Genomic DNA, 26,844 nt, shown 5'->3' on the forward strand with positions numbered 1-26,844 from the left:
CATTGTATCTCTCGTAGTTGTTTCTCTCTCTTTTTTGTTTTCCCATTACGGGTGGGTGCTGCAGTCACATTGTCAGAGAAGGAGAAGAAAAATTATTGTCAAACATAATATCGATGAGTAGAATTGAAAATAGGTCTGAGTTTTCCTCCACCACGATAAATGTCAATCCATTCATTGTAGATTCAGATGAGCGGAAGGCAATATCAAAAGGACATTTTTTACCTCATCCAATATAACGATGTTTTAGGATCCTTGGATAGTTGGATGGTGGTTGAATCTGAGCCATCCTCTATGAGTGGATGGAAACTTTATCCTTAAAAATATGAAGAAAAAAAAATATTTTAAACATAATATTTAAGAAACATGAGAGCGAGATATTCCAAGCATTATATGAAAGTAGTAGCTCACCTCATACCTAATATTTCAAACATGAGGTATCTCAGATATAATTTCTCTTAATGATAAGTACCTTAATTCTATTTGTTTTAGGTCCTGTTTGTTTGACGTGGAGGATGAGATGAGAATGTTGTGAGATTGGGTCCCACAGTGTAGTGGGTTAGGGAACATGGGTGGGATTTTTACTTTTCCTATGAACAATAGTATACTAAACATTTAATGTTGTTCTTAGAGTTTTTGTAAGTTTACCACCCCAGGTTAAACAAACAAGATTGGGGTAGGATTTTAAAGTGCCACATCAGAACTTTCCTACTCCAATTCTCCCACCCCACCTAAGTCCAAATTTAGCTCGTCTCTGGGGAGCCCAGCACGCCCAGGGTGCATCAAGCCGTTGAACTCTGCCGCACACATCCATAGGCATGTGCCGAGATATATGCGGCACAACTCAACCGCTGGATGACCCCTGGGTGCGCCTTGGGCGCTGGGCTCCCTGGAAACGATCCTGATTCCCTAAGTCCCCGTCAAACAAATGGGGTATTGGGGAAAAGAGTTGGCATGTTGCCCCATGGAACACATCCCCTCATAATGATGATATTGTCTCTCCACGATTGACATTTTTACCCTCCTCACTAATTATATGGGCTATTGCATGCACACTTGAGCTTTGGCCTAGCGGTTTGCCATTGCCTAGCTACCCCTGGGCCCACTAGGCGCCCACTCCCTCTCTGGGCCACCATAGTGGTGAGCCCACTTGCCTTGTTTTTATTTCAAAACCCATACTCGAAACCGATCTGAACCGTGGCTGGGCTGTTTTCGGTTCGGCTGGTCCGGTTTTTGAAACTGTGTTTATGAGCGTTTTCTGTCATCCATCAGACTCACAGTAGAAGTGTAGAGCGATTTGCTGTAATACGATGGTCATAGTTGCATAGACGATTGAGACGAGTTTCCCATTTCTTCGCTCTTCGCTCTTCGCTGTCTCTCTCTGCAATCTGCATGGAGGCGGTGAGGCTTCGTCTGCTGTTTAACGATCGTCATCTGCTGGGAAACTCTCTGAAGTTGGAGGGACTGAAGCGAAGTTGGCTCCTTCTCAGACCCGAACTTGAGACCATTTCCGACCTCGCGTCTCATGTCGCTAAAACTTTTCAGCTTGAAGACGCTTGCCCTAATGGCATCGTCCTCTCTGTAAGTTTCTCACTATCCCTCTGCTCTGACTGAGAAACCAACTCAATGCTCATACTCAAACAGCGACACCTCGCGGAATTCCGTCTCTGGACTCCATCTTCGAGCTGAAGATTTTCGAATGCTCTGTAGGATACTAATTTCTGTTCTTCGCAGATACTTTGCTTGGATTTTATCTTTATGTGCTTCTTTGTACTAGAAGAGGGGTAAAGATGACCCCTGCTCTTAGGTCTTGGGGCATAAAAAATTGGATGCACATTGGAAGATACTTGAGCTTATCACGGCAGAGGAGGCATAAGGAGAGGAAGCTCTTCTCTGTATTTGATTGTTGGAATATATTTCTCATGTGATGTATTCCGTAGTGGAGTACTTATTCAGTATGTTGCCAACATCTTTAAGGCGCCTGATTTTTGCTTTTGTAGTGTCTTCAGTAGTTGGTGATTTTAACTATATTTTGATGTATGATCCATAAGTAAAGGTTTCACAGATCAAATTCAAGCATTAATTTCGTCGGCATCATCATTTACTTCATTGTTGTTATTATATAATGTGCCTTTTCGTTTATATACAAATGTACCATGTGTGGACTTGGCTTTCTTATGTATGAATGATGCATCAGATCTGATCAAACACATTTTCTTGCAGATGGATGGCTTTGTATTACCGCCTTTTGAATCAACACATGTTTTGAAAGATAAAGATATCATCAGGTTCATTTTTATTCAGGTCATGTTAATATGAATTTTCTGTATTGTTACTAAAAAAATCTAACAAAATTATTTTTTTTTGTTACCAGGGTGAAAAGGAAAGGGGTTACACTGACTGATGTCGTTAGGGTAAGTGATGATGCAAATTCCGTTGAGGATTCTGAAATAATGGAGAAGCAACTTATCCTTACTGGAGAAAAGCTCCAAGCCATTGAGTTTGAAGGAGAGACTGGGGGTTACCAAAGTGAAAATGAAGGAGACGAATATGATGGTGCTGTGTACCCATTGCCTGTGGAAAACTTATCAGGTGGAAAAACAACATCAAAGAAAAGAAAACCATCAAAAGAACATACCAATCCAAAGTATTTTCTTGCATCCCATCTTGTGAAGATCTGTTACATGGTGTATTCATTACCAGGGCCTATCATGTGTTGAATGTTTGCTTCTAAGTAGTGGAATTGGACTTGTATACTTTTTTAATTAACAGCTGACATGCATGCTGATGTATACATCCTAAATTTGTCTCCCATCTTATGTGACCCATTTTAAAATTTTCTGTTCAATTTAACTTAATTTTATTTTGAATTTTGTCCTTAAGCTGAAGTTTCATTTATACAGTGATTTCTTCCAGATATTATGCATTATGGCTCTAACAAATTATCAGTCTGAATCCACCTGAAGTTAACTGAGATATACATACTGGAATTTACCAGATGCTTAATCCTGCTATTGCAAAGAATATATGTTCTTTCCAATTCCCTTTACTTGAGCAATGTTTTGGTCCATACCTTGCCTATAGTTCGTTTCCTTTTTTTCTTGTGTTTCCATTGCATCTTTCCTGAGAGTTTGTTTAGTGTTTTGAAAGGAAAAAATGCATGTGCTAGTCTGGTTTTAATTGATTTCTTTCCTAGAAGTCTGTGCATTGCTTTAGAAGGCAAAGTTGTAAGGATATTTTGGACTTCTTAATGCATTAGGCGGCTTTGATCTCAGAGGTTTAAACCTCATAATCACTCAATTTCATTTTGTAAAATTACATGGAAATGCAAAGTACCTCAAAAAGTTATAAGCATATTGAGAAGGGACATTTGATCATAGATTTACATCTACAGGATACAGAAATTACTGCTTTTCGGTCCAATGGATGGCCCCAATGGGCCATCGTACAACACACTGCAGAATAGTTACTCAGAAACCCCATAGTATTTACTAGATAAATATGTAACATGAAATACTGGCCAAAAGACTTGGCAGAAATCCTAGACATGGTAAAATTGTCCATTTAGTTAGTCTCAGTTCTGTGGAATATCCTGCTTCCAATAATGAGCATTGCATGCCCCTTAGGTAGGCAGATCTCTATGTCTATTTTTTGAGGCATTTTCTCCAACTCTTGTGGCCTCACCTCAAGAAGCTTCAAGTTGCTTCTGAATCATTGATTCTGTATTTGGCTTGAAGAAACCACTAGAATCCCACGCCACCCCCCCCCCCCCCCCAAAAAAAAAAAAAAAAAAGAAAAAAGAAAAAAGAAAAGAGAGAGAGAGAGAGTATTCTGTTCTATCTAATTTCATACTCTTTGTTAAAGTGCATTCTTGTTATAACCACACCTTGATCCCTGTCTTCATTTTTCCCTGCATCTCCTTCAGATTTTTATTTGCTTTCTACTAATGTTCGTGAAATCTTGTGCTTCTGTAGTTTTATGGCTATAAAATTTGAGAGACTTGCTTTGTTTATGACATGTAAAATTTACTAAATTGGTTATATTGATGACTGAGTTTGTTCTGAACTACATTAGTCTTTAATCTTTATCTAGTCGAACTCCCAGTTAGATTGTCATGTTATATTAAATGGTAAACCAGAGTTATATAAATATTCCAGCTAATTTTCTTTCTTTCTGGCTGTTATATCATGTAAGAAACCGGAAATTATTGTCTTCCACTCAAGGGTTTTAATTAATGCCCAACTTATGTTATCCCTTTGCATTCATATCATGGAATAAAAGTGACTAATAAATTATCTGTATCCTATTATGCAGCAACAATCTTAAAGTCGTAAAGGAAAAAATAGAAAACAAAATTCTTATACTGGAAACACCATCCTAAATGTTCCTTGGCATCTGTCTACCATTGTGTTGGCTAGTAAAGGTTGGGATGGGTTTTGCCAATTCCTAGTTTGACCCTATGAAGAATTGCTCAACGCCTCTACCCTAACCTTGCCTGTCCCTTGAAGCATGCAAGTCTCCAAGTGATTTTACTGTTTACTTGGGTGGGACCCTGGACTTTTGGCATACCAAACCTGTTCCATAACTTGTTAAGGTCTCACCAAATCCTAACCGTTAGGTGGAGGGTTCCTATTTTTGAGCAATAACACAGATTGAGCTCTGCCAAATCAGAACCAGCCCATTTGATTGTTTGGTGCCTGGTCTGGTTTTCAGAAATATGCTAAGATTCCTAATGAGATATTAGGGTTAAAAGCTTACATATTCATTTTCATTCCATTTTTCTTTCAACAGGTACACTGATTATCCATCAGTGGAGAACTTCGACCCTATGATTTAAGCCAGAATTTAGAAATCACTAGATAAGTGTCGCATAAAATTGGATCCTTTAGGAATTTTAAACCGACCGTTTGGTGCTCAACATGGTTAATGAGAAATGCAATGATGATATTGGAAAATACATAGTTACAGGTTCTACCTATTATAATTAGAAAGTAGATTGAATTCTATCCATTTGAAAAACATCCAAACTATCATAAATTATGGAAGTGTCAAATGTCAATGATAACGATACAATATGCGGGTGTCTTTAGACATGTAACTAGGGAGCCAATGCACTTGGTATGCATGCTGTTTATATTGGATCTATGCAAAAGTGAAAATAACTTTGTTTTGCAATTCATATGCTGCATCCATTTTCAACTTTTGTCTTCTTAATTCTTGTGCCATAATACTTAATCTCAAATTTATCGTGAGACAAGTTGTCTATTCATTTTGATTTATTGTTTGCATATATAAGTCACTTTTTGATATTGAACATCACAATGATCACAGGAGGAAGAAAGCTAAATCGATTAGCAATGAAAAATGTCCACTGGTTCCGGAAGCTGTTGAAAATGATGTGTGTATGGAGCAGAATGGAAGCTTGCATCCCGAGGGAGTTCTCACCAAGAAAAGAATTCACAAGAAAGACAAGTTATCAAATGTAAATGCAAAATCAAGTAGAGAATGTACATCTAAAGTAGCTGAACAAGTTCATAAAACCGATGAATCTACATCCAAGGAAGACAGGTAGGTTAGGTAGCCTTATTACGTTTTCTTTGTATTTTGCTATCCCACAACTCTTATAATTCATTTGGTTAGATGTGAAGTGAAGTGAAGTGAAGTAAAATTAGAATAAAATAAAAATGGGAAGTTTTATAATTACCGAGAATAATTGTAAAACTAACTCAAAACACACTAATTATGGTAGTTAAATTTTATATGGCGTGAAATTTAATTACCATATTTAGTGTGTTTTGAGTTAGTTTTACAATTATTCTCGGTAATTATAAAAACTTTCCTTTTTTCTTTCATTCTAATTTTGCTTTTTTCACTTCACATCTAAGCGCAAACAATCCCTTAATTCAGCTATTTTAGTCATATATAATAATTATTAGTGTCTTTGTACTTGACTGATGGAGTGAATGGTATTATGAATACCTTAGCTAAGACTGGTTGATAGTAACATTTTCTTCTCCTATTATTCAACGATGATACTGATTTCAGGATATTGCTGTTGCATTAATAATTAAACTGCTATTTTGATGGCAAATAATTGCCTGTTTATGGCAAAGAATCCATATCATTTTCTAGTCTTTGTTACTTAAAAATGTTTACTTCATTTTAAATGGGGCTTAACTGGTTCATATCAAATTTTATGTTTATATGTTCTTTCCCACCCTCCATACTTTCTACAGATAGTTCATTGAACTTGTATCTTGTGGTGCATTTTTCATACAAAATCTTGGAGTTTGTTCAATAAAATCTTATGTCTTGTTGGAGTCTTTCTCAATTGCGATGCCTTATACTCTTGTTTAGTGTCACTGTTTCCAAGCTTTCTATGGTTATGGTAAAAGACAGAATGCTGTACATCCTTTTTGTCGCGATGCTTATACTTACTAATAGGACAATTTCATGAAGTAATTTTTTTAATATAATTTGTATCTTTGTAGCACACCAAATTCGTAATGTCCTTTTATTTTGTAGATGTGGTGAACCCCAAGAAAGTGACACAGAACATTTTGATATATCTAATGCTGCTAACGGGACCAAAAAGGTTTGCTTATAAATCCCCTTGCTTTTGTTTAGATTGAATGCTTTCAAATTTATCATTCTTTCTATTTGAAAAGATTGATGATCCTTTGTTGAGTTGTGTAAACTTCTATTTAAGCTATACTTATTACCAAAGGCTTAAATGGAGAAATGGTTACATGTGCATATTTGACTAGCAAAGCTTTATTTTTTTGATAGGCAAAGAGGAAATTCATTTTAGAGAAGATAATAATGTATAGTTACAACAGTTGTGCAGTGAAAGATGCCAACTTCATGTGTGAACACAGGTTGAAAATATTGAGTTCTTTAAGTTGTAAAATTGCCCTGGGACTTGTGTCTCAAGAGATTACACTGAGGTTAACCTGTGGAATTGGTGGATCTGAAAACTATAGGTTTCCTTAGAAGTAATTCAACTTTATTTGGCTTAGTTTATCTCTATATTATGTATAGTAATGCAATCTGTAGAACTTGGGAGAGAGTCGTTTAAGGTGGTACGGAATGAATATATAAGAGCGGACTTGGGAGTTGCACCGATAAATGACAAGCTCTGAGAGAGTCGTTTAAGGTGGTATGGTCATATTGAACAGGGGCCTAAGGATGCCCTAGTGAGGAGTGATATGATTCTGATTGACGGAGCTAAAAGAGTTAGGGGCAAACCTAAAATGACCATAGGAGAAGTGGTGAGGAAGGACATGCATAGTCTAGGTCTTGTACCAAGTATGACCTCGGACACAGCCTATTGGAGGGCAAGAATCTATGTCGCAGACCCCATTTAACTGAGAATCTCCTGACGTGTTGGGCTGTGCCTCTTTCCTCTTACTACCTTTCATCTTTCATTTTTCTATTTATTTCCCAAGTTTCATTTGTCTTTCTTCCTTTTGCATTTTTCATCTCTTTCCCCACCCCTCTTCTCCCATTTTTTCTTTCCCTTTTTGGTTAGAACTCTGTTTTCCCTATTTTGTTTTGTTTGGATCAATGCAGCCGACCCAATTAAGTTGGAATAAGGTTGAGTTTGTTGTTGTTGTTGTAATGCAATCTGTAGCACTTCTTCCAATATAATTGCTCATTTATTTAGTAGGAAAGAATAAATTACCCTCTTCAAACAATGCCCTATTATTTGGAAGTGTTGCATCCTCCCTTCCCTATCCTCACCCCCCTCCCCCAGAAAAAAAATAAAAATTCCTGATAACCTTTTACTGTTGATGATAAGATGTGTTACTACCTAATGTAGTATTGAATTTGAATGATCAAAACAGTAGCCAAACAAGATGGTTTCATAGAGACTAAAATCCATATTTACGAGAAATCAAATAAAATAAAATCAGATGGTCAAACAAGGATGAAACTGAGATCGAGTTTAATAAATAACATAGGGAAGATTTGCTGGAAATCTGAACCTAATCGGATGGCCAGATCAGCAAATAGGCTAAGTCCTAGTAACAATAGGACTAGGGGTAACACAATAAAATAGTTAATGGAATTAGGGTTTGAAGGTGAAGATAGGTTGCTGATTTCAGATATGAAATTAACCTATAATCAGTAGCTAAATAGATTCAGCAAATCAGAAATTGAACCAAATATGAAAAGGGGGTTTTAACAAGGCAAAGGGTAAATTAGGGATTTCAGTCCAGCAGCCAATCGTTTGGTCAGAATTGAGTGAAACTTGAATCGAGTTCTCAAGTTAGGGTTCTTAGAATTCTGTTGAAGTTTCAGTCAAATTAGATGGCTGTTTGCTTAATTTTAAAAAAAGTGTTGCATATGAACTTCAAGAAGATTTGGATTCTAGTTGCAGGGAAATAGTGGAATACTTACTTGTTAATGGATGAAGAAGATGACGGAGTAATCAGAACAACAGAAATTGATACCTGGGCTTCACACTGCAAGGTGGTTCGTTTGGATCAAACACCAACCTACCTTGATCGCACACAAGAGGTTCCTTGGTCAAACACAAGGGATCTTCAATGGAGAAGAAGAGCTGCAAAAGCAGCAACTTTATTTATCAAATTCTTGTACAATGCTTGCCCCCCTTACCAATTTATATAAAAGACTAAAAAATAGACAAAACACTAAAACGGAAAAGTCTAACCCAATCTTTAACTAATAAGGTAACCTAAATTGACTAAGAAAGTAAAATAATAAAGTAAACAAACTCAAAACAGGGCTGAACTTATTGAATCCTAATTCAGCCTAACTAAAACACTTGATAACGGTTAAAATAGACAAATAAAGACACTTAACTAAGCAATTCTGCATGCCTAGCCTATACCCATGTTATAGCCTATAGGCCCATTAAAGTGGCACATTACAATGAAAACTCATTGGACTAAAGGTCCAACACATATATAACCCAGCCCAAGGCGTATTTCCATTAAATAAGCTTATTTAGGCGATCTAACTGCATCACTACCCTTGAAGGTCTTTTAATGTTGTGATTGTATTGATTTGTTTTGTTTTATTGTCATTATATCATGGATCTTCTTGAATATCTATCTATCTAGCTATATATAATGGTCACTTTAAGTATTCTATTTTCAGAGCTTCTGCATCTCAAGTTTTTCACTTATGTATGTTTTCTGCTTCCATGATTCCGATTCAGATTATTGTTCCCATTTCTAATCTACTTTTATATAGTTCTCATGCATACCTGATCTTTTGGTCAGTTTCCTAGCAGAAGTGCTCGACGTAAGAAGGCCAAAAGGCAGTGGTTGCGAGAAGTTAAATCTCAAGAGAGAGAGGTATTTTCGGCTTTAGAACAGATCATGTAGTTACTAAAATTTTATTCGTATTGAGATAAAGAATTAAAGATTTTCCCCACTCCACAACTGAAATTGTGAACCTTAATTTTGATCTGAAATGAAGTTTGTTTACTTTCATTTGCAATCAAATGTGCATATGACACTTTGATCTTCACTGTCCATAATCCATATTACTAGGAAGTCCTCAGGTTGCCATGTGTATAGATTGCTGTTTAATTGGTGATAGGACACTTTTCTCTAAACTGCATTTGTTAGACTTTTTAGGTCCAGAAAGATTTCTTCCCACTTCCCCCTCCTTTCCCTTTTTCCAATGTGACTAGGGCCTATGGAGCTGAAAGCCTGAAACTAGCTATAGGATAGGTGTATGTAGAAAATTACTGTAGCTTCCATTTGGTTGCAATTAAGCTGCCATGGCCATTAAACTCCTAAAGAATTTGCTGAATATAAAGCTATCTCCTATATAAACCAATGTATTTGTGCTTGTGATTTGCTATCCCATGGCATACCTTTCGGTGCATGACCCCATGAATGTTTAGACCACATGTTGGTGACCACACAATGACACAAACAAGAAATGTAAGATCTTTGCAATCCTTGATTCCTTAGCTTGTTTCCAATTTTCCATATGTTTAGAGCTGACGGATAAAAATGAACAGACCTGAGATCTGACCTCTCTCTCTCTCTCCCTTTCTTATTTCCCCCTTCTTTTTGGGCTGCAGGAGCATAGGGAGACTGGACAGGTAATATATGAATGAAGTGTTTTAAGTTTCGTCTGATGAGCTTGTGGTTGAAACTGAGCAACAAAGCTAGCAGCCATAATTTGTCTAATATATTTCAAATATTTCTTTAATATTTGATGAGTATGTGTTACTTGTTATCATTATTGATCTGGCAGATAACGCAGAGCCATACTCCTGGAGAAGTTAATCAAGAAAAATTGACTGAACACCAACAACCCGATCAAAATTCTGATGGAGAGGACGAAATCGTTCCCATAGTGGTTAGGCCTGGGCATATACGCTTTGAGCCACTAGGCGAAGGTATAGATCATATCCTATTTGTTTGTGCTACAATTCCTTGTTTCTTTAGAGTTTTGATTTTCTTGTTGCGTTAGCATGCTTTGATGTGGGACTGCGCATATAGGTTGTGCACACCTTACTCATGATTGGGCTTCTTTGGGTGGACAGTTGAAATTCAAAATGGGTTAGCCATTGGTACTACCTTGTAGTAACAAATGTTTCAGCCATTTCAAATGGAAATGAATAGTAGGTATTTAGAAGGTCCAGAATTTTTTGGTCCACATTTGGCGAAGTAAGTTGTTCACATTTGCACCAAAAAAAGAAACATTATTAGTTAGACTGAAATTGCTGCTTCTCATTCTTCTGCTGTTTTTGTTTTTGTTTTTCCCCCCTTATACTATTGCACCTGGATGTCTCAATCTGTATCAATTGCTGAATTGTTTGTTAGTGATTGATCTCATTAGCAGTCCAGTATCTGGTACAACTGTATTGGTTGCTTTTACTTTCAACATTGTGAAGAGATTAGTCTTGTGCAGCAACAATAACAACAAGAAGAACTCAGTCTTATCCCAACTAGATGGGGTCGGCTACATGGATCCTTTCCAAACAAAGTAGGTAAAACTGAGGTCCTCACAAAGGGAAAGGAAATTAAGAGGAATGAGATAAGAAAAGTGAGAAATGGAAAATGAAAAATGAAAAATGAAAAATGGAAGTAAGAGGAAAGGGGATAGCCCAGGAAATCAGGAGATTCTCAGCTACATGGTGTCGACAACGTGGATCCTTGCCCTCCAATAGGCTTTATCTGAGGTCAGACTTGGCACAAGACCCAGACTATGCATTTTATTCTTCACAACCTCACCTATGGCCATTTTAGGCCTGCCCCTAGCTCTTTCAGCTCCTGCAATCGGAATTAGATCACTCCTCCTTACTGGGGCGTTCCCAGGCCTTCGTTGCACATGGCCAAACCACCTCAGATGACATTCTCGGAACTTGTCGCTGATCGGGGCAACAAGCCTTTTATAATTGTGGCAGAGACAAGCATACAAATTCAGTAGGTCTAAAATTTACAACAGAAAGCTGTATTTCAAACCGTTTATCAACTTCACGATCCGCGTGCTTTCTCTAAGAAATGAAATTCTAAAGCAGATTTAGTGAATTATTTTCTCAAAGGGTTGTGCTGGTTTTGGACATGTTAGTACAAGAAACTCAGTGTCACATTAGACTTAATACCCAGTTAAGGGTATATATATAGCGAACGAAAACTAAAAATTTTATGAATGGAACTAGCTAAACACATGAAAAAAAGGTAATCATAAGAACTATATTTTTAGTGTTGGCATTATGTGTATGTCTGGCACTCTTAAATGATGGACTTTCCTCGTCTGTTGTTACATGGTTAAAGTTTTCCACCTGATGCAGTTAGTTTGTTTTCACTGGATACAACTAAAAGTTTTACCTTGAAGTAAATCTTATTCCTGGTGTCAGATTTCATCAACTGATATAAGCAGTTTGACATTCTAGATTTTAACACTTTGTGTGTTCCTTACCACTAATATAGAGTGCTGATACACTGAACTTGTTTTGGTGGATACAGGTCAGATTGTCCAGCTGAATAAAGATGAAGTATGTTCCCATCTCATTGTACTTATGATTGCCTTTTACTGCTTCATCTCTTGGCATTTAGTTGTTTCAAATAAATTCAAATTAATATCTTGGTGGAATAACTTGTGGATGCTATTCTGTGTTGTATTTCATTTGCTTTTGGTTGTCTTTTTGATGAGCCAACCAAAAATCAACCTTTTTTTTTTTTTTGGTGAATAAGTATATATTACCAAACCCCAAGAGGGGGCAGGAAGGAAAAAGAGGGGGAGGGGATGTACAAGGAGAGGGGAGAGGGGAGAGGGGAGAGGGGAGAGGGGGGGGGGGGGAGGACCAAACTCAAGTCCTCAAAAAGGAAGGGGACTGCAAAAGACTACTATCTATACCCCAGGTAACAACAATGTGCCTGTTCCTTGGGGAGTCCAGAAAAGAACAATGAGGGAAGGTACTGATCTTGGAGGAAACTTTGAAGGAGATGTCTTTCCAAATCAAGTCAAAGGATCTAGATTTGGAAGTCCATCTGCTTAGATTCCTCTCCATCCAGATGTGATGCATAGCAGAGCCAAACACAAGCCTGCCAATGGTGTCATAGATGGTGTTTCCTTTGAAAGCCTTGGTCAACCAAATACATTCTTTGTCAAAAATAAGATGCTGCTACAGTGCCAGATGGATGATAGGGCTTTGTTCCAAATGGTTGATGAAAAAGGACAAGCAAAGAAGAGATGGGCAGTGTCCTCTAAACCGTTCCAGCAAAAGGTGCAAGAGGGATGGGCAGGGATGTTACGGTGTAGGAGAAAGGCTTGTGTTGGAAGGCAAAGGTTGAGCGATGTCCAGGCAGTGAGGCTATGGCGAGGAATGAAGCCTTTGAACCAAACAAGGTTGTGCCAGGGAACGGAGGTGGCGGGGTTGCGAATAAAATTCCAAGCTGATCCAGTGGTAAAGCGGCCAGAGGGGGAGGGGAGCCAGATAACCTTATCCGCATGAGCAGGGGGGAGGGGAGGAGAGGGGGAAGGGCAGCCCAGATCTGGGAAAGGATCAAGGGGAGGGGAGGAGGGGACCAGGAACCAAGAGATATGATGTAGGACAAGGGGGCAGATTTGGGGATGCTCGAGGAATAAACTGCTCTAGCTCCAAAGACATTGTAAAGGATGCCTAAAGGGTGCCAGGGGTCAAGCCAAAGGGAGGTAGCGGAGCCGTTGACAATGGCAGTGGAGGTGGTAGAAAGAGCAAGAGGTCGAAGAAGGAGGATCTTACGCCAAACCCAAGACGAGTCAGGGCGAATGGGGGTAGTCCAAATGGAATCATTCTTGAGGAGATGAGAGTAAACCCAGTTGACCCAGATGGAGTCGTGCTTGGAAGAGATTATCCAAATAAGCTTGAGGATTCCAGCAATATTAGAATCCTAGATGCGGCGAATGCCAAGGCCCCCTTCGGTCTTAGGGAGCTAAACGGATTTTCAGCTGATTGGATGCAGAAATTTGGAGATTTCTTTCCCTTTCCATAGGAAAGCACAGAAGAGGTTCTCCATAGCTTTGATGGTGGCTTTAGGAATGCCGAAGATGCCACACCAGTAGATGTAAGAAGATTGGAGACCCGATCTAATGCATTCAAGCCTACTTGCATAGGATAAGAGTCTGCCCTTCCAAAGCTGGAGCGCTTGTGGATATTATCAAGCATGGGGGTCAATGATGGTTGGAAAGCCTTGCAGGGATGAGAGGTAGGCCAAGGTATTTGACGGGGAGGGAGCCAAGACTGAAGCCAGTGAGACGCAGAAGGGTGTCTTTATCTGACTCAGAGACCCTCGCAAGGGAGATTTTGGAATTGAGGAGGTTGATATGAAGACCGAAGAGGTCTTCAAAGAGACGGAGGGAAGACATGATGGCAGAAATAGAGGAGCGGGAGGCCTTTGAGAAAATCATCAAGTCATCGGCAAAGGCCAGGTGGGTAAGGTTGATGTGCTTGCATTTGGGGATGGGGGAAATGAGGTGGAGATCAATTTTTGATTGAAGACTCCTTGAGAGGACTTCTCAGGCAAGGGAGAAGGGAAAGGGGGAGAGAGGGCAGCCTTGGCGGATACCAACTTTGGAGTTGAAGAATCCGGCAGGGGAGCCGTTAACGAGAACGGAGGAGGGGGAGGAGATGCAGGCAAAAATCCAACGGACAAAAGCATTAGGGAAACCCATTTGGGTTAGCACATTGCAGATGAAGTCCCAACAGAGGGAGTTAAACGCTTTGTGCAGGTCGACCTTCAAGAGAGCAGCAGGGGAGTGGGATTTACGGTCAAAGCCACGCACAATCTCCGAGCAAAGGATAATATTATCCGCAATGCTACGACCAGAAATGAAGGCGGATTGATTGGGGTTGACCAGATCAGGGATGACTCGCTAGATCCTGTTGGCCAGAATCTTTGTAATGAACTTGTAGAGAAGATTGCAGAGCGAGATGGGATTGAAATCGGACAAGGAGGAGGCTCCATCCATTTTGGGGATGAGACATAGGAAGGTCTGGTTGATCTGTGCAAGTTGACTGGGTTTGAAAAAGAAGCTCCGAATAACTTTGAAGAGCTCTCCTTTGATCGAGTCCCAACAACCGAGGAAAAAACCCATGCTGAAACCATCAGGACCAGGGGCTTTGTTGGATTTGTGGGATAGGATAGCTTTGGAGATCTCATCATCCGAGGGGATAGGTAGAAGGAAGTCAGTAAGAGAAGGGGGGACGAATTTACTGATGAGATTCGAGGGGAGGGTGGAGGCAGGATGGGGAGGGGGGTTGAAAAGGGAAGAGAAGGAGGCAGCTTCGGCCTTGATCCCAGAGACTGAGGAAATAGTGGTACCATCAGAAGAAATGGGATGGGTGATGGAATTAGAGTTAAGCCTTGCGCGCAAGGAACGATGGAAGAAGGCGGTGTTAGAGTCTCCCAACTCAAGCTATTTGATTTTGACTTTTTGGCGTAAGAAACTTTCTTCAAGGAGGGAGAGAGAGGGGAGCTCCTCAGAGAGCTTTTTCTCCTCTAAAGCCAGATCCAGGAGGGAAGGGTCCCACTGAAGGGAAGATTGGACACGGGCTAAATCAGAAAGGCAGGAGGAGAGACGGGAAGGAATGTTGCCGAAAGTGGAGAGATTCCAGCGCTTGAGGGCCGCTTTGGTTCGGCGGAGCTTAGAGGCAAAGGCAAGGAGGGGGAGGGATGGATAATGGACAGGCGAACGCCAGGCTTGGAGGAAGGCGGGGAGGAAGTTAGCATGGGAGGTCCACATGTCGAAGAATTTGAATGGCTTGGGGCTAAAAGAAGAATAGGGCTGAATGAGGAGGTGGCAAGGACTGTGGTCAGATAAGCCCTGGGGGTGGAAGTTAGCATGGGAATGGGGAAAGGAGGAGAGCCAAGTGTCATTGACGAGGAGGCGATCAAGCTTGCAAGCAACCCGATCTGGGCCAACCCGTCTATTATGCCAAGTAAAAGGAGACCCAGACCAACGAAGGTCTTCGAGACCGAGATCTTCAATGCATTCGTTGAAGGAGTTGACAGAGGGAAGATCAATGGGACGGCCTCCAAAATTTTCAGATTGGGATCTGACAACATTGAAATCTCCGCCCACACCCCAAGGAAGGGAATTCGATCCAGGGTTGAGAAGAGAGAGGTCATTCCAATGGGCTAAGCGATCGGTTGCCAAATTGTGGGCATAGATCACAGTGAGGAAAATGGAAGAGGAGTTCGGGAACGAGAGATGAAGATGAAGGAGTTGGGAGGTGGAGTGAGAAGCGGAGATGTGAATTTTGGAGGGGTTCCAAAGAATCCAAATACGGCCATTTGGTGAATGGTTATAGTTGGAGATCAAGGACCAAGATGGAGCAATGGAAGCAGCAATGCGGGAGGCGTACTCTTGAAGGACGCGGGTCTCAAGTAGAGCGCCAAAGGAGGATTGAGAGGAGTTGATGAACGAATGAATTTCATGGTGCTTTGCTAGGGAATTGAGGCCCCTAACATTCCAAATGAAACCAGAGGACATGGCTAAAGGGTAGAGGGCAAGGAAGACCTAGGAGGGACACTTTGGTAGCGTCGATGGGAGAAAACAATGGCCGGATTGCGAACAAAGGGCCGCCAGGGAGGGGAGGGTCTTGCAAGACTAGGGAGGGGGCGCACAGCGGATAAGGACAAAGGCTCCAAGGGGGCTAAGGGAGCAGGAACAGGAGGGATTAGGAAGAGAGAATCTGAGGTGGTTCGGGTTAGGGGTGGCCGGGAGGGGGGTAGGGGAGATGGGCTTGGAGGAGGTGGGCTGGGGGGTAATGATAGGGAGGTTGTAAGAGAAGTATGATTTGATGGGGGGAGGAAGGTTCGGTTGAGAGGGGAAGGAGGAAAGCAGGTTGGAGTGGGTGGGCTTAAGGGGAATGGGGTTACTGAGCGTTTTAAGGGTTTTGGAACAGATGGGCCGAAGAGAAGGGGAGTGGGGAGGGCCTGAAGGAGATGGGCCAGAGGGGGATTTAAGGGCTTGAGAGGGGGTGGGCCTGAAAGGGGTTAAAAGGGATGTACGGCTTGAGAGGGGTTGGGCCTGAAGGGGATTAAAGTGGATGAAAGTTTACGTTGTGAAGAGGTGGAGGAGCTGGAAGGTAAGTTAAGAGGACACGTGGTTGGAGAACAAGGCGTGGGACCAGGGGAGATGTAGGATGATGGATTAGGTAACAAGGGGGTTAATTTACAAAATCAACTTTTGTAATGTATTGATTTGGGTTTAAAGTTTCTAGTCAACTGCTGCATTCTTACTTTGAATTGTGCAGGCGCTGGATCTTGTAGACTTGCAACTAAGATCTGAAAACAATAATCCATCACAAATTGGGGAAAATTTGGAATGGAAACCTCCAATTGGTTGCACACTAGGTGGAGTCTAGGTTCCAAAATTAATCTGATCAGATAATCATGCTATTTTTGTATTGACATCTTGCTGCATTGAGTACACTCGCCATATTTGTGGTCCAGCCCAAGGAATTCTGTATGAATGTCGATTATAATCTGATCGGGTTGATTTTGATGCAGCATATTTGGGATTCTTGGGAGGACCAGCCAAATTGTTGGGTCCTTGAATGGTTGGAGGATACATTCTCAGGTAGTATTGTTGTTCCCCTGGAAATCTGTTCACAATATGAACCCAATGCAGGCCAGAGAAGGCAAATGTGGGAAATCCTTTTAGATGCCCATAAGAAGTTAATGGAAACAAAATTTTTTTTTAAAATTTTTTGGAGACTTTTATCCTATTAAGGTTGGGATAAGGCTGAGTTGTTGTTTTCTCCTATTAAGGTAGTGATATCTAGCCTAGTATTCAGGGGTTAAAACAATGAAATAGAAGGATGATATGTCCAAGTAACATTACTAAGTTCTAACCTTCTGACTGTTACAATAGTAACCATTGGATTGTGTTGGTAGTTCTCTGGATGTCTTTTATTTCCATAATTGAGAAGCCCTAAAGTCTCTGATATGATTTCTCAAGCATTTTCTTGTGTATTCCCCGACAACAACTTCCTCTCTGAGGTGTCCCATACTCGCATTATAAAAAGGACAATGTTTTCTTGTACACTTCCAATCTACTTGTTCCACTCGTTCCTTCAAAATTTCTCTTCATGTTCCACTTTCTTTTTGCTGCATTATGTTAGGCATTTGTCTGTTCTGCTTGCTAGACCCTGCAATTCTGTCTGTAGAAACTAGACAACAGAAAATGGAAGTTAATGCTTTGGACAGCTTACTGGTTGTCTGATGAGTTGAAGATAGCTCACATGAAGTTAGGAAGCTGTAAAATTTGAATGACAGTTAGGAAGCTGTGGAAGTTAAATTACAAAGGCTCCTTATTTTGCTCTCTTTAATCTGCTTTTATTGGAAACAAAGGAGCCTACACGGCTACACCTCCTACTTCTGGTATGGAATGCTTTGCTTGGCAAAATTTGGGGTGGAGCATCTGATTGGGTGTTTGCATTTGGTGATTTGTTGATGGCAAAATTGGTGTCAATTCTTTTAGAATTTAATTGTGAAGCAGTTTGTGCAGAGTTTTTAGGTTATTCAGTGTTTCTCGTTCACATCTTAAGGTTATATTCTAGAGTTCTAGGCTGGTGAGATGAAATACTTAGTGTTGGGGAAGATCTTTTGTAGGACTTTTTCTTTCGCTATCCATTTGATGTATCGGAAGATAACAAAATGGAGAAGTTGTATTAAAGTTCTAATTTTTTTGAGGTATTGGTAGAATGGTGAAGAGCTATGTCCCAGATTTGGCATCCCCCCCTCCCCCAGCCACAGGTGCAGGGCCGGTTTCAGATGGGATTTACATCTCTCGCATCCAATTCAGTAAGGGTGTCCATCCTGGACCTGGACTGAAAACCGAAACCAAACTGCCCGATTAAACCCGTAACCGACAGACAGATTGTGTTATTGCTTCAGTTTTGCTTTGAGGATCTAAATTCAAGTATCGGTTTGTCTTGGGTTATCCTGATTAACCAACTGAAATCGCCGAATTGGACTGATTAGAACCGAAATATAGGACCAAACCAACAAGGGACCAAAAAAAGTGTGGTTTTACACTTTTACTTTGACTTTTACATTATGGTTATATAAAGTTCATGGGCGAGGCTTTTCCTTATAGAGTCATATATGGGCCATGGGTCCACAATCCTGATTGGTCCAGAACTGATAAACCCAAGCCGACTGGCGGATAAGAAAATTGGTTTCAGTCTTGGGCATTGGGACTGATTCTCTTATCAGTTCGGTTTAGGTCCTGGCTCGTGTGTTACGCTAGGCTAGGACTGGGCCAAAACTGACCGTTTGACACCCCTAGATTTCAACATCTCCATTCTTTCTCCAAAAAAATAAAAGGAGCCCTCAGTTGCAAGTCTGCAATGGAGAGAAGAGTTGCTAGAGGAGGCGGAGGAGAAGTGTACCTGTTTCAGTGAAGACGAGTAGCTTGATGCTCAATGCTTCCATTGGGAGTATACTTATTTCAGCCAAGACGAGTAGCTTGATGCTCAATTCCTCCGTTGACTCCCCAGCCTGGCAGTTGGCTCCTCTGTCTCTCTGTCTTGTCTTTAACTTAAAATATGGGGGGGGGGGGGGGCTCAGAGTCCATATCCAACCTATGAACCCTAACTGAACACATTTATTTAAATCAATGAACCATAACCTAAGGTCCACACGTTGGAGTTTATACCCTAATTAAAACCATTATTTTGGCGTTTTCTTCTTCATTCATGGAAATTGATGAAATATGGTTATGTTTTGGAGTCTATCATATTATATTTAATTTGGACACTCTAAAGATAGTTACAAAACTATACAACAACAACAACTCGGCCTTATCCCAACTAAATGGGGTCGGCCACATGGATCCTTGCCCTCCAATTAGCTTTATTCAAGGTCATACTTGATACAAGACCTAAGCTATGCATGCCTTTCCTCACCACTTCTCCTAAGGTCATTTTAGGTCTACCCTTGGCTCTTTTAGTTCCTTCAATATGAATCAAATCACTCCTCCGTACTAGAGCATCCAAAGGCCTCCGTTGAACATGGCTATGCCACTTCAAATGACTTTCTTGTAGCTTATCATGTATCGGAGCTACTCCCAAACTAGCTCTAATATGATCATTCATTACTTTATCCTTCCTACTTTTGCCACTCATCCATCTCAACATCCTCATCTCCGCTACACTAAGTTTATTTATATGATGCATCTTTACTGCCCAACATTCCACACCATACATTATTGCCGGTCATTTGACTATCCTATAAAATTTTCCTTTAAGTTTTAAAGGAATACGCTGGTCACACAACACTCCAGATGCACCTCTACACTTCATCCATCCTATTTTATATCTCTGTGAAACATCATCCTCTATATCACCTTCTTTATTTTTTATTGAGCCAAGATACCTAAAATAATCACTTTGCGGAATCTCCCTCTCATCAATTTTCATCACCTCATTATCCGTCCTAGTGTAACCAATGTCACACCTTATACTTCGTCTGCGTTCTACTTATCTTAAAACCTTTTGATTCAAAGGTTGATCTCCATGACTCTAAATTGGTGTTAATCTCTGCTTTTGTCTTATCCACCAAAACATTATGTTCGCTACCGTTTCACCTAAAAGCTCAAACTGATAGGGAAGGGCAACATCAATGTATACATCAACACAATATCATTAGCAAAAAACATACACCAAGGAACCTCATCTTGAATGTCTCTGGTTAAATCATCCATAATAAGTGCAAACAAATAAAGGCTTAAAGCTGATCCTTGATGTATCCCAATTGTAATTGGGAATTCACTACCTTGACCCCCCACAGTTCTTACACTTGTCACAGCACCATCATACATATCTTTAATTATGTCCACGTATTTACTTGAAACACTTTTCTTCTCTAGTACTTGCCAGATTAACTCTCTAGGGACTCTGTCATAAGCTTTTTATAGGTCAATAAAGACCATATGGAGATCCTTCTTGCAATCTCTATATCTTTTTGTAAGTCTCCTAATTAGGTAAATAGCTTCCGTTGTGGATCTTCTTAGCATAAAACCAAATTGGTTCTCCGTAATAGTAGTTTCTTGTCAATAACCCTCTCCCATAATTTCATTGTATGACTCGTTAGTTTTATGCCTCTTAGTTATTGCAGTTCTAAATATCACCTTTATTTTTGTAAATTGGAACCACGATGCTTCTCCTCCATTCATTTGGCATTTTCCTTGTGCTTATGGTCTTATTAAACAGCTTGGTTAGCCAAGAACTATATACCATTAAAAACGCAAAAAAAAAAAAAAATAAATAAATAAATAAAATGAACCCACCAGGTTCCCGAATCATTATTTTGATAATTTTCCAAATCTGACAGCTTGCATAGTTGTCACGGCATCTAGGCAAACCCAAGACGTTGGATGGAGTCTGGACGCAAGGCAATCAAGGTGTTGCCTTGACAACTTTGTCACACTTGTCTCCATGTCAGACTCTGCACCCGCATCCTGGTAACATAGGTGAAGAGGCATTTGCTTTTCTGGGTTTTTTCCATAAAATTTTCAAGGGAGTTCATTATCTGATTTGGGTTGAGTAAGATGCCATACTCCATCTGTCCTCCCAAGTGTATTGTATATTGCCTCCTTGTAGCCAGTTTTGTTGGTTATAGTCTTGTATGTTTCTCCCTTGTTCTATTTTTAATATTTGCAGTGCAAACTATCTCCCTTTCCTATACCTTGAAAAGATAAAAGTAAAAAGGAAATAACCTATTGTTCCTTCCTTTTACATGTGATCCTGTGTACTTCTGTCCCATTTATTGGCTATCATTATGGTTGAAAAGAATCAGCTCCAGTCCCTTTTTCAAGACCAGGTCCTAGAAAGTCGCACAAAATTAACTCATATAGTATATATTGTTATAAAATAAGGTTTATTATTTAGTGTTTATCTCCTATGTTGGTTGTGAACAGAAACTGGTATTATGGATCTGATGGAACTGTTGTCTTTAATGCATTTAAAACTTTTATCCCTTTCTAGGGTGAAGAAACTGCTAAGGTCTCCAAAATTTATGATAAACAATTGACTTATGTCAAATAAATTTCATTCCTAGAGAATGATCCCTTCAAATAAACCTAAGTGATGCCCACTCAAACATATCACAAGTTACATAGAAAAATCGCACATTGATTCTTTTATTCCTTCTCCCCTCTTTTCTTTTCATTTATTTTGTTTTGATGACTGTAATGAATGGAACACCTCATTCACTGAAGTGTTAATTTGACAAAAGCAAATGAGATGAATTCGGGAGACTTGTTGTAATAGATGACGAATAATATAATGTTGCAAACAGTACATGTATCCAGATGGAAAATATATTGTTGTATTAAACAACACGTCCTATAAACCTCACCACCCTAAAAAATGTGATACTTATTGTACTTCTATGCATGTTGTCAAGCCTCGATACGCATTAATTGATACGGTCTGATACATAAAAATAATTATGTACAGAACTGCTGTCGAACCGGTACGTATCGATACACTCAATACACAGGCTGCCAAAACCCAAAAATTCCATTTTTTGAAAGACAACTTCTTCCTAATTTGGTTTTTTGTCCAAAATTAAGTGCATCTATCTACACTGAAAAATGACCTAGGAGGAGTGATTATTAAACAAGCAAAAAATGCCCTTGCAATTGAAATTTTAAATTACATAGATTTATTTTTTCAATTCTTCTTGCTTAATTGTTTCTTATTACTTATTAGTATGTTTGATTGCACTTGCCAATGAAGATTTGAATCACATAGATGCCATGAAGACAGATAACCTAACATTGGTTGGATTTCATTATGTATTACTTATTTATGGGTTGGATTTCATTATGTATTACTTATTTATGGTGTACAATGCTTAGAACTCTAGTTTTACATCTATCACAAGCATATCAATGTGTATCAAAGCGTATCTAGGTTCTCTTAGTGTCTATCCTCTTAAAACCAGCTTTCCGATACACTGTTCAATACCGATACTTGACCCCTTGCTTCTATGAGATTCTAGAGTATTAATTGGATCATTAATTCATGACAGGAACTTAGATATTTTGCTAGAACTGGAGCTTCTATCTTTAAGTAATGGGATCTTTAATTCAGAACAGGAACTTAGATACTTGCTAATCATATGATGTTTCTTCTTTATCCTAACACCTATCCTCTCTGAAATTCCCAATTTCCCATGAAGTTAATGTTTCTTGCTGATATACATATATAATCCTTTGTCTACAAGTCAAAAAAAAAAAAAAGAGTGGACCTTATTTTCACACGGAGATCTGTGTTGTCTGGTATTGCTTTGTTTCATGATATTAGTGATGTACATTTTGAAGTGAAATAATTTTTACATCTTCACATGATGATGACCCCAACTTTGCCAGTGATTTCTTTGTGGTATATAATACAGGGGTTCTTTCAATAATCTAATTATCTAAAGGAGAGGGTTCTCTGAGCAAGCGGGGTGGACTACACCCTCCTCACATAGATTTTTCTATTCATTTTTTCCTCTCCCCACAAAAGAATTAATAAAAAAACCATGTGAGGAGGCATAGGCTACGCTGCTTGCTCAGAGAGACTTTTCCCTTATCTAAATTTCTTGGTAGCTTCCATTTTTCCTGGTATAGTTGATTCTTATCTGTTCTACCTCCCTTCTATTCTTGTTTCTGATTGTGTCTGTTTTTAATGATACATATTTGCAATTAGTTTCTGATCCCTTAAATGGCGAGGTCATCTCCAGGAAACTTTTAAGTGGAATGGTACAACCAGCAAGAAGAAAGGTCAAAAATGGGGTAAAGAGAGAACATTATCGTCTAGGAAGAAGGATAATAAAGGTTTCAATCAAGATCATACTGAAAAGTTGACTACAGAAGAAGGGGAGCAAACTTTATCATGTAGGAAAAAGGATGATAAGGGTTTCGATCAAGATTCTACTGAAAAGTTGACTATGGAAGAAGTGGAGCTTGTGCATGATTCCATAGACTTTGACTGCCTTGCTCCATACTCCGGCCCCCCTAAGGTTTGTTGCTGTCAAATGCTTTTGGTGTTTAGGACTGCATAAAGTAGCATCCATGTCCCTTATGGTCTGGTGGCCTTCATTTGTCAGACCATCAGCATCCTGCTGTGTTAGTGAAACTGTTGAACCATTTCAGCTATCAATTTTTTCCCCAGTTAGGAATTAAATGTGATTTTGTCTTGGAAGTGGGTCTGAATAAAATATTGGCGTGCCAGACTCATAATTCTTTCCTATTGTTCCGGTTAGATATACATATGAATAAGGTCTCTTTTTGCAGGAAGGCGATGTCATTGCGTATCGTTTGGTTGAGTTGTCTTCATCGTGGTGCCCTGAACTTTCTTCTTTCCGAGTATAACTCTTATTAGTCTGTTGATTGTTGTGGAATTCACATAATACTCATAGAACTGGCCACTTAAAATTAATCTTCATTGTAGGTTGGGAAAGTATCATGCTATGACTCTGGGTCCAATAAGGTAATGCTCGTACCTGTTCCAGGGCATCCAATTATTGAGAGGGTAGATGAGGATGCTTCTGAAATGCAACCAGATTCCTCCCTTTACAGAGAAGATGGTTCTTTGGAGGTACTTAAGATATTCGTCCTATCTTGCTTTGTCAAATGCTTTACTAGGCAATAATTAGAAGTTCTTGACATGGAGCCACTTGTGAAACTGTTGGGCGAAAGTGTCCTGCAATCCATTGGTGGTGCACTGCATTTGTGTAATAAACGTGAAATTTGTTGCTTATCTTGGAAAAAAGAAGAGGGGGGGGGGGGTTGAACCAGAAAACAGGCTCATGTTGAGAAAAACAGCTGAACTTTTGACTACTGTAGTTCTGTGATCCATGATCAGAACCTCCGTGAATAATTTGGTGGCTTCCAAACTAACAAATTAACATTTTCTGATTATTATTCTGGATAAACATTGACACATAGTTGTACAGATTGATTTTGCATCGCTCGTTGATACCCGTATCATCCACCATGACAACTTGAATCCTGCAGCAGTAGTCAGTGCTGGAAGTGATGTTCATGTGAGTGATCATGAGGCCATACGAGGTGTGGCTCCCAACAGTAACACTGATGATATACATACTCCTGCTACAGGTATCTGTTTTGCTTTACTGACAATTTGCTTTAAAGAAGGGGTACATAGGTCATGAAAACTACATGATTTGCCTTCACGCACGCTCAAACATTCATTCTTGTAGGAAATGGTGGGCAAGTAAATCTCTGGGATGAACTCAGCCAGGCCTTATGTCAAAAGAAGGCTCAGCTACTGCAGAACGGTGGGACTAAGAATGAGAGTTCAGGCAGGAGTGCATGGTCCTTTAAGGCTTTGAGAAGTAGTGCAATGGGACCTACCATGGCTTTCTTAAGAGCTCAAAATGAAATGTGAGGGCTACTTCTACCAGAGAGTTCATCCTTAAAACATATTTCGGGCTATGGAAGGATACAGCTGGTCTGTCAGGACCATTTTTCAGTTGGTTTTGTAGGCTTTTGTCCCACTATTCGGGTGTGGATGGAAACATCTTGAATTTGAATCTCCTCTGGTTAAGAGTAAATTCTGGGTAGCCATGAATTTCCAATGTTGCGTATGGTTGTCTCAGAGACTCTCAGAGACTCGAGAGTGGACTTGCAGTTACTGTGTTAGTCTTAATGAAGCTGTTTGTTTCAATGTAAGATGCCCAGAGGTAAAATATGTTAGCAGATAAAACATAAAATTTGTTAGCAGGAAATATTTTACTTCTGCCCCACTCGTTTAGGGTTTCTTTGGGCATAAAATTGTGGGGCCATTGTAAAAAGTTTAATGCCTCCCATTGTTCCATGAAATATAAGGGTTTGTCTGTAACCACAGCTTACAGACAGAATTTGTAACCGGACTTCAGATATCCTTCAACAGTGCTGGTTTAACTACCTCATGCGCAATGACCATATGCTGTTAAAGATTATGCGGCTGAAGCATGCGGTTTCTGAATTTCTGTTGAAGCATTCCATCCCTTCTCCCCGCTATCTGATGACATGAAATATTTCCCAAGTGAACCCACTATTCCAACCTCTAAGCTAGATTTCATGCTCAGAGTCGCCAACAATGGAAGATGAAGCTTTACCCCAACAATGTATGGATCAATAGCCCAATATCGGCATAACAGGGTCTTTATTAGATTCATGGCATTAATGGAGTACCCCAGTAACAAAATCTCGCCACAATTCCACGCATTTTTAACCTACTTACTCTTCTGCAAATCCTCATCCTTCAGGTACACCTGCAACTCAAACTGTAGCGGGCAACCTGACAGCAACAGTGGGCCTCGGATGGCGTCTTACACCTGAAACTCCATCGCTTCTCTCTTGAAATTTCATTGCAAGACGCAGCCCTTCTCATGAAAATAACTCTAATTTTGATACTAGTTATGGTTTCCTGGCGCCCTCATCAGCAGCCACCATTGGAAAACCATTAAGTGAGGTGGATTGTTTTTCTGATTCTGATGAAAAACGAAAGCTTAACTGTCTCCTGTCCTTGTTCCAACAGAATCCCATCATAAGGATCTGATTAACGGTGGCGGGGTTGCCTTGAACGATTGGGTGGGGAGAGGAGGGGAGCTGGAGGAGACACAGGGGAAGGGGAGATTAGGGAGCCGTTCTCTGTGTAGGATGCAGGGGCACACCGCATACGCCAGCCAATGAGTGCACATGGCCGCACAATGGGCGATGGAATTTCCATCATACATTCGCCAGCCAATGAGAATGGGCATTCACCCACTGTGTGGGCATGACCTAAAGCAGGGAACTTTTTCCAAATTTTTATAATTTATTTTTAGGGCACTGTTCTGTGCAGCCTGCGCGTTGCGCCAGGCACATGAGGGTGGGCACAATGACTACCCCACCCCCCCGGGCGGCACAGGCTGCCCATGTGCTTGGGCACAGCCTGCAGTTTATGGCACAGAGAACATTTTCCTTTTATTTATTTTTTTCCTGACTTCATTTCTTGTCGGATGGGACTCCCAGGAGCAACGATGACTTCGTCCTGTAAAGGGATGATTATAGAATCTCTACGCTGTGGGTATAGGAAAATTTTCACTACCATTATTTGGTTGGACAATGGTGCCCTTTACTCGTAGCTTCGTATTCCTGGGTACGTTTCCAGAGCATATAAAATAGCATCTATCTTGCCGTATATCCCAGCGGCTTTGGCATGGCACTCTTTTGGCAGTTAAATCACTTTTCTTTTGGTTAATAAGATCCCTTGTACAAGAAAAGGATGATTGCAAGTCAAAGGCTGAGTGCATCATGTATTCTATCAAAAGATGCTTAGTATTTGCCCATACAGGAAGGCAGCATTAATATGGATTCCAA

General features: G+C 40.1%; 1 protein-coding gene and 1 long non-coding RNA gene across 4 annotated transcripts; both read left to right on the forward strand.

Annotated features, from left to right (window-relative positions):
• The first annotated feature begins 1,319 nt into the window (after positions 1-1,319).
• On the forward strand, positions 1,320-25,082 carry LOC122671532 (coilin). 3 transcript variants are annotated; one of them, XM_043868804.1, is made up of 15 exons: positions 1,320-1,578; positions 2,221-2,285; positions 2,372-2,644; positions 5,320-5,565; positions 6,523-6,592; positions 9,249-9,323; positions 10,064-10,084; positions 10,240-10,384; positions 11,958-11,986; positions 16,989-17,058; positions 23,206-23,495; positions 23,770-23,841; positions 23,927-24,073; positions 24,432-24,594; positions 24,699-25,082. In XM_043868804.1, exons 1-15 carry the CDS (start codon positions 1,390-1,392, stop codon positions 24,884-24,886), a joined length of 2,043 nt encoding a protein of 680 aa, XP_043724739.1. In that variant the 5' UTR covers positions 1,320-1,389; the 3' UTR covers positions 24,887-25,082. The 3 variants fall into 3 exon arrangements, with proteins under 3 accessions (XP_043724739.1, XP_043724742.1, XP_043724741.1); XM_043868807.1 differs by having other exon boundaries at positions 5,329-5,565; XM_043868806.1 differs by lacking the exon at positions 16,989-17,058 and having other exon boundaries at positions 23,217-23,495.
• Positions 17,065-17,346, forward strand: LOC122671534. Its single transcript, XR_006334360.1, has 2 exons — positions 17,065-17,211; positions 17,250-17,346. It is a non-coding gene; the product is annotated as an uncharacterized LOC122671534 (long non-coding RNA).
• Positions 25,083-26,844: the final 1,762 nt, after the last annotated feature.

Source organism: Telopea speciosissima, chromosome 8 (assembly GCF_018873765.1).
Source record: "Telopea speciosissima isolate NSW1024214 ecotype Mountain lineage chromosome 8, Tspe_v1, whole genome shotgun sequence".
NCBI lineage: Eukaryota > Viridiplantae > Streptophyta > Magnoliopsida > Proteales > Proteaceae > Telopea > Telopea speciosissima.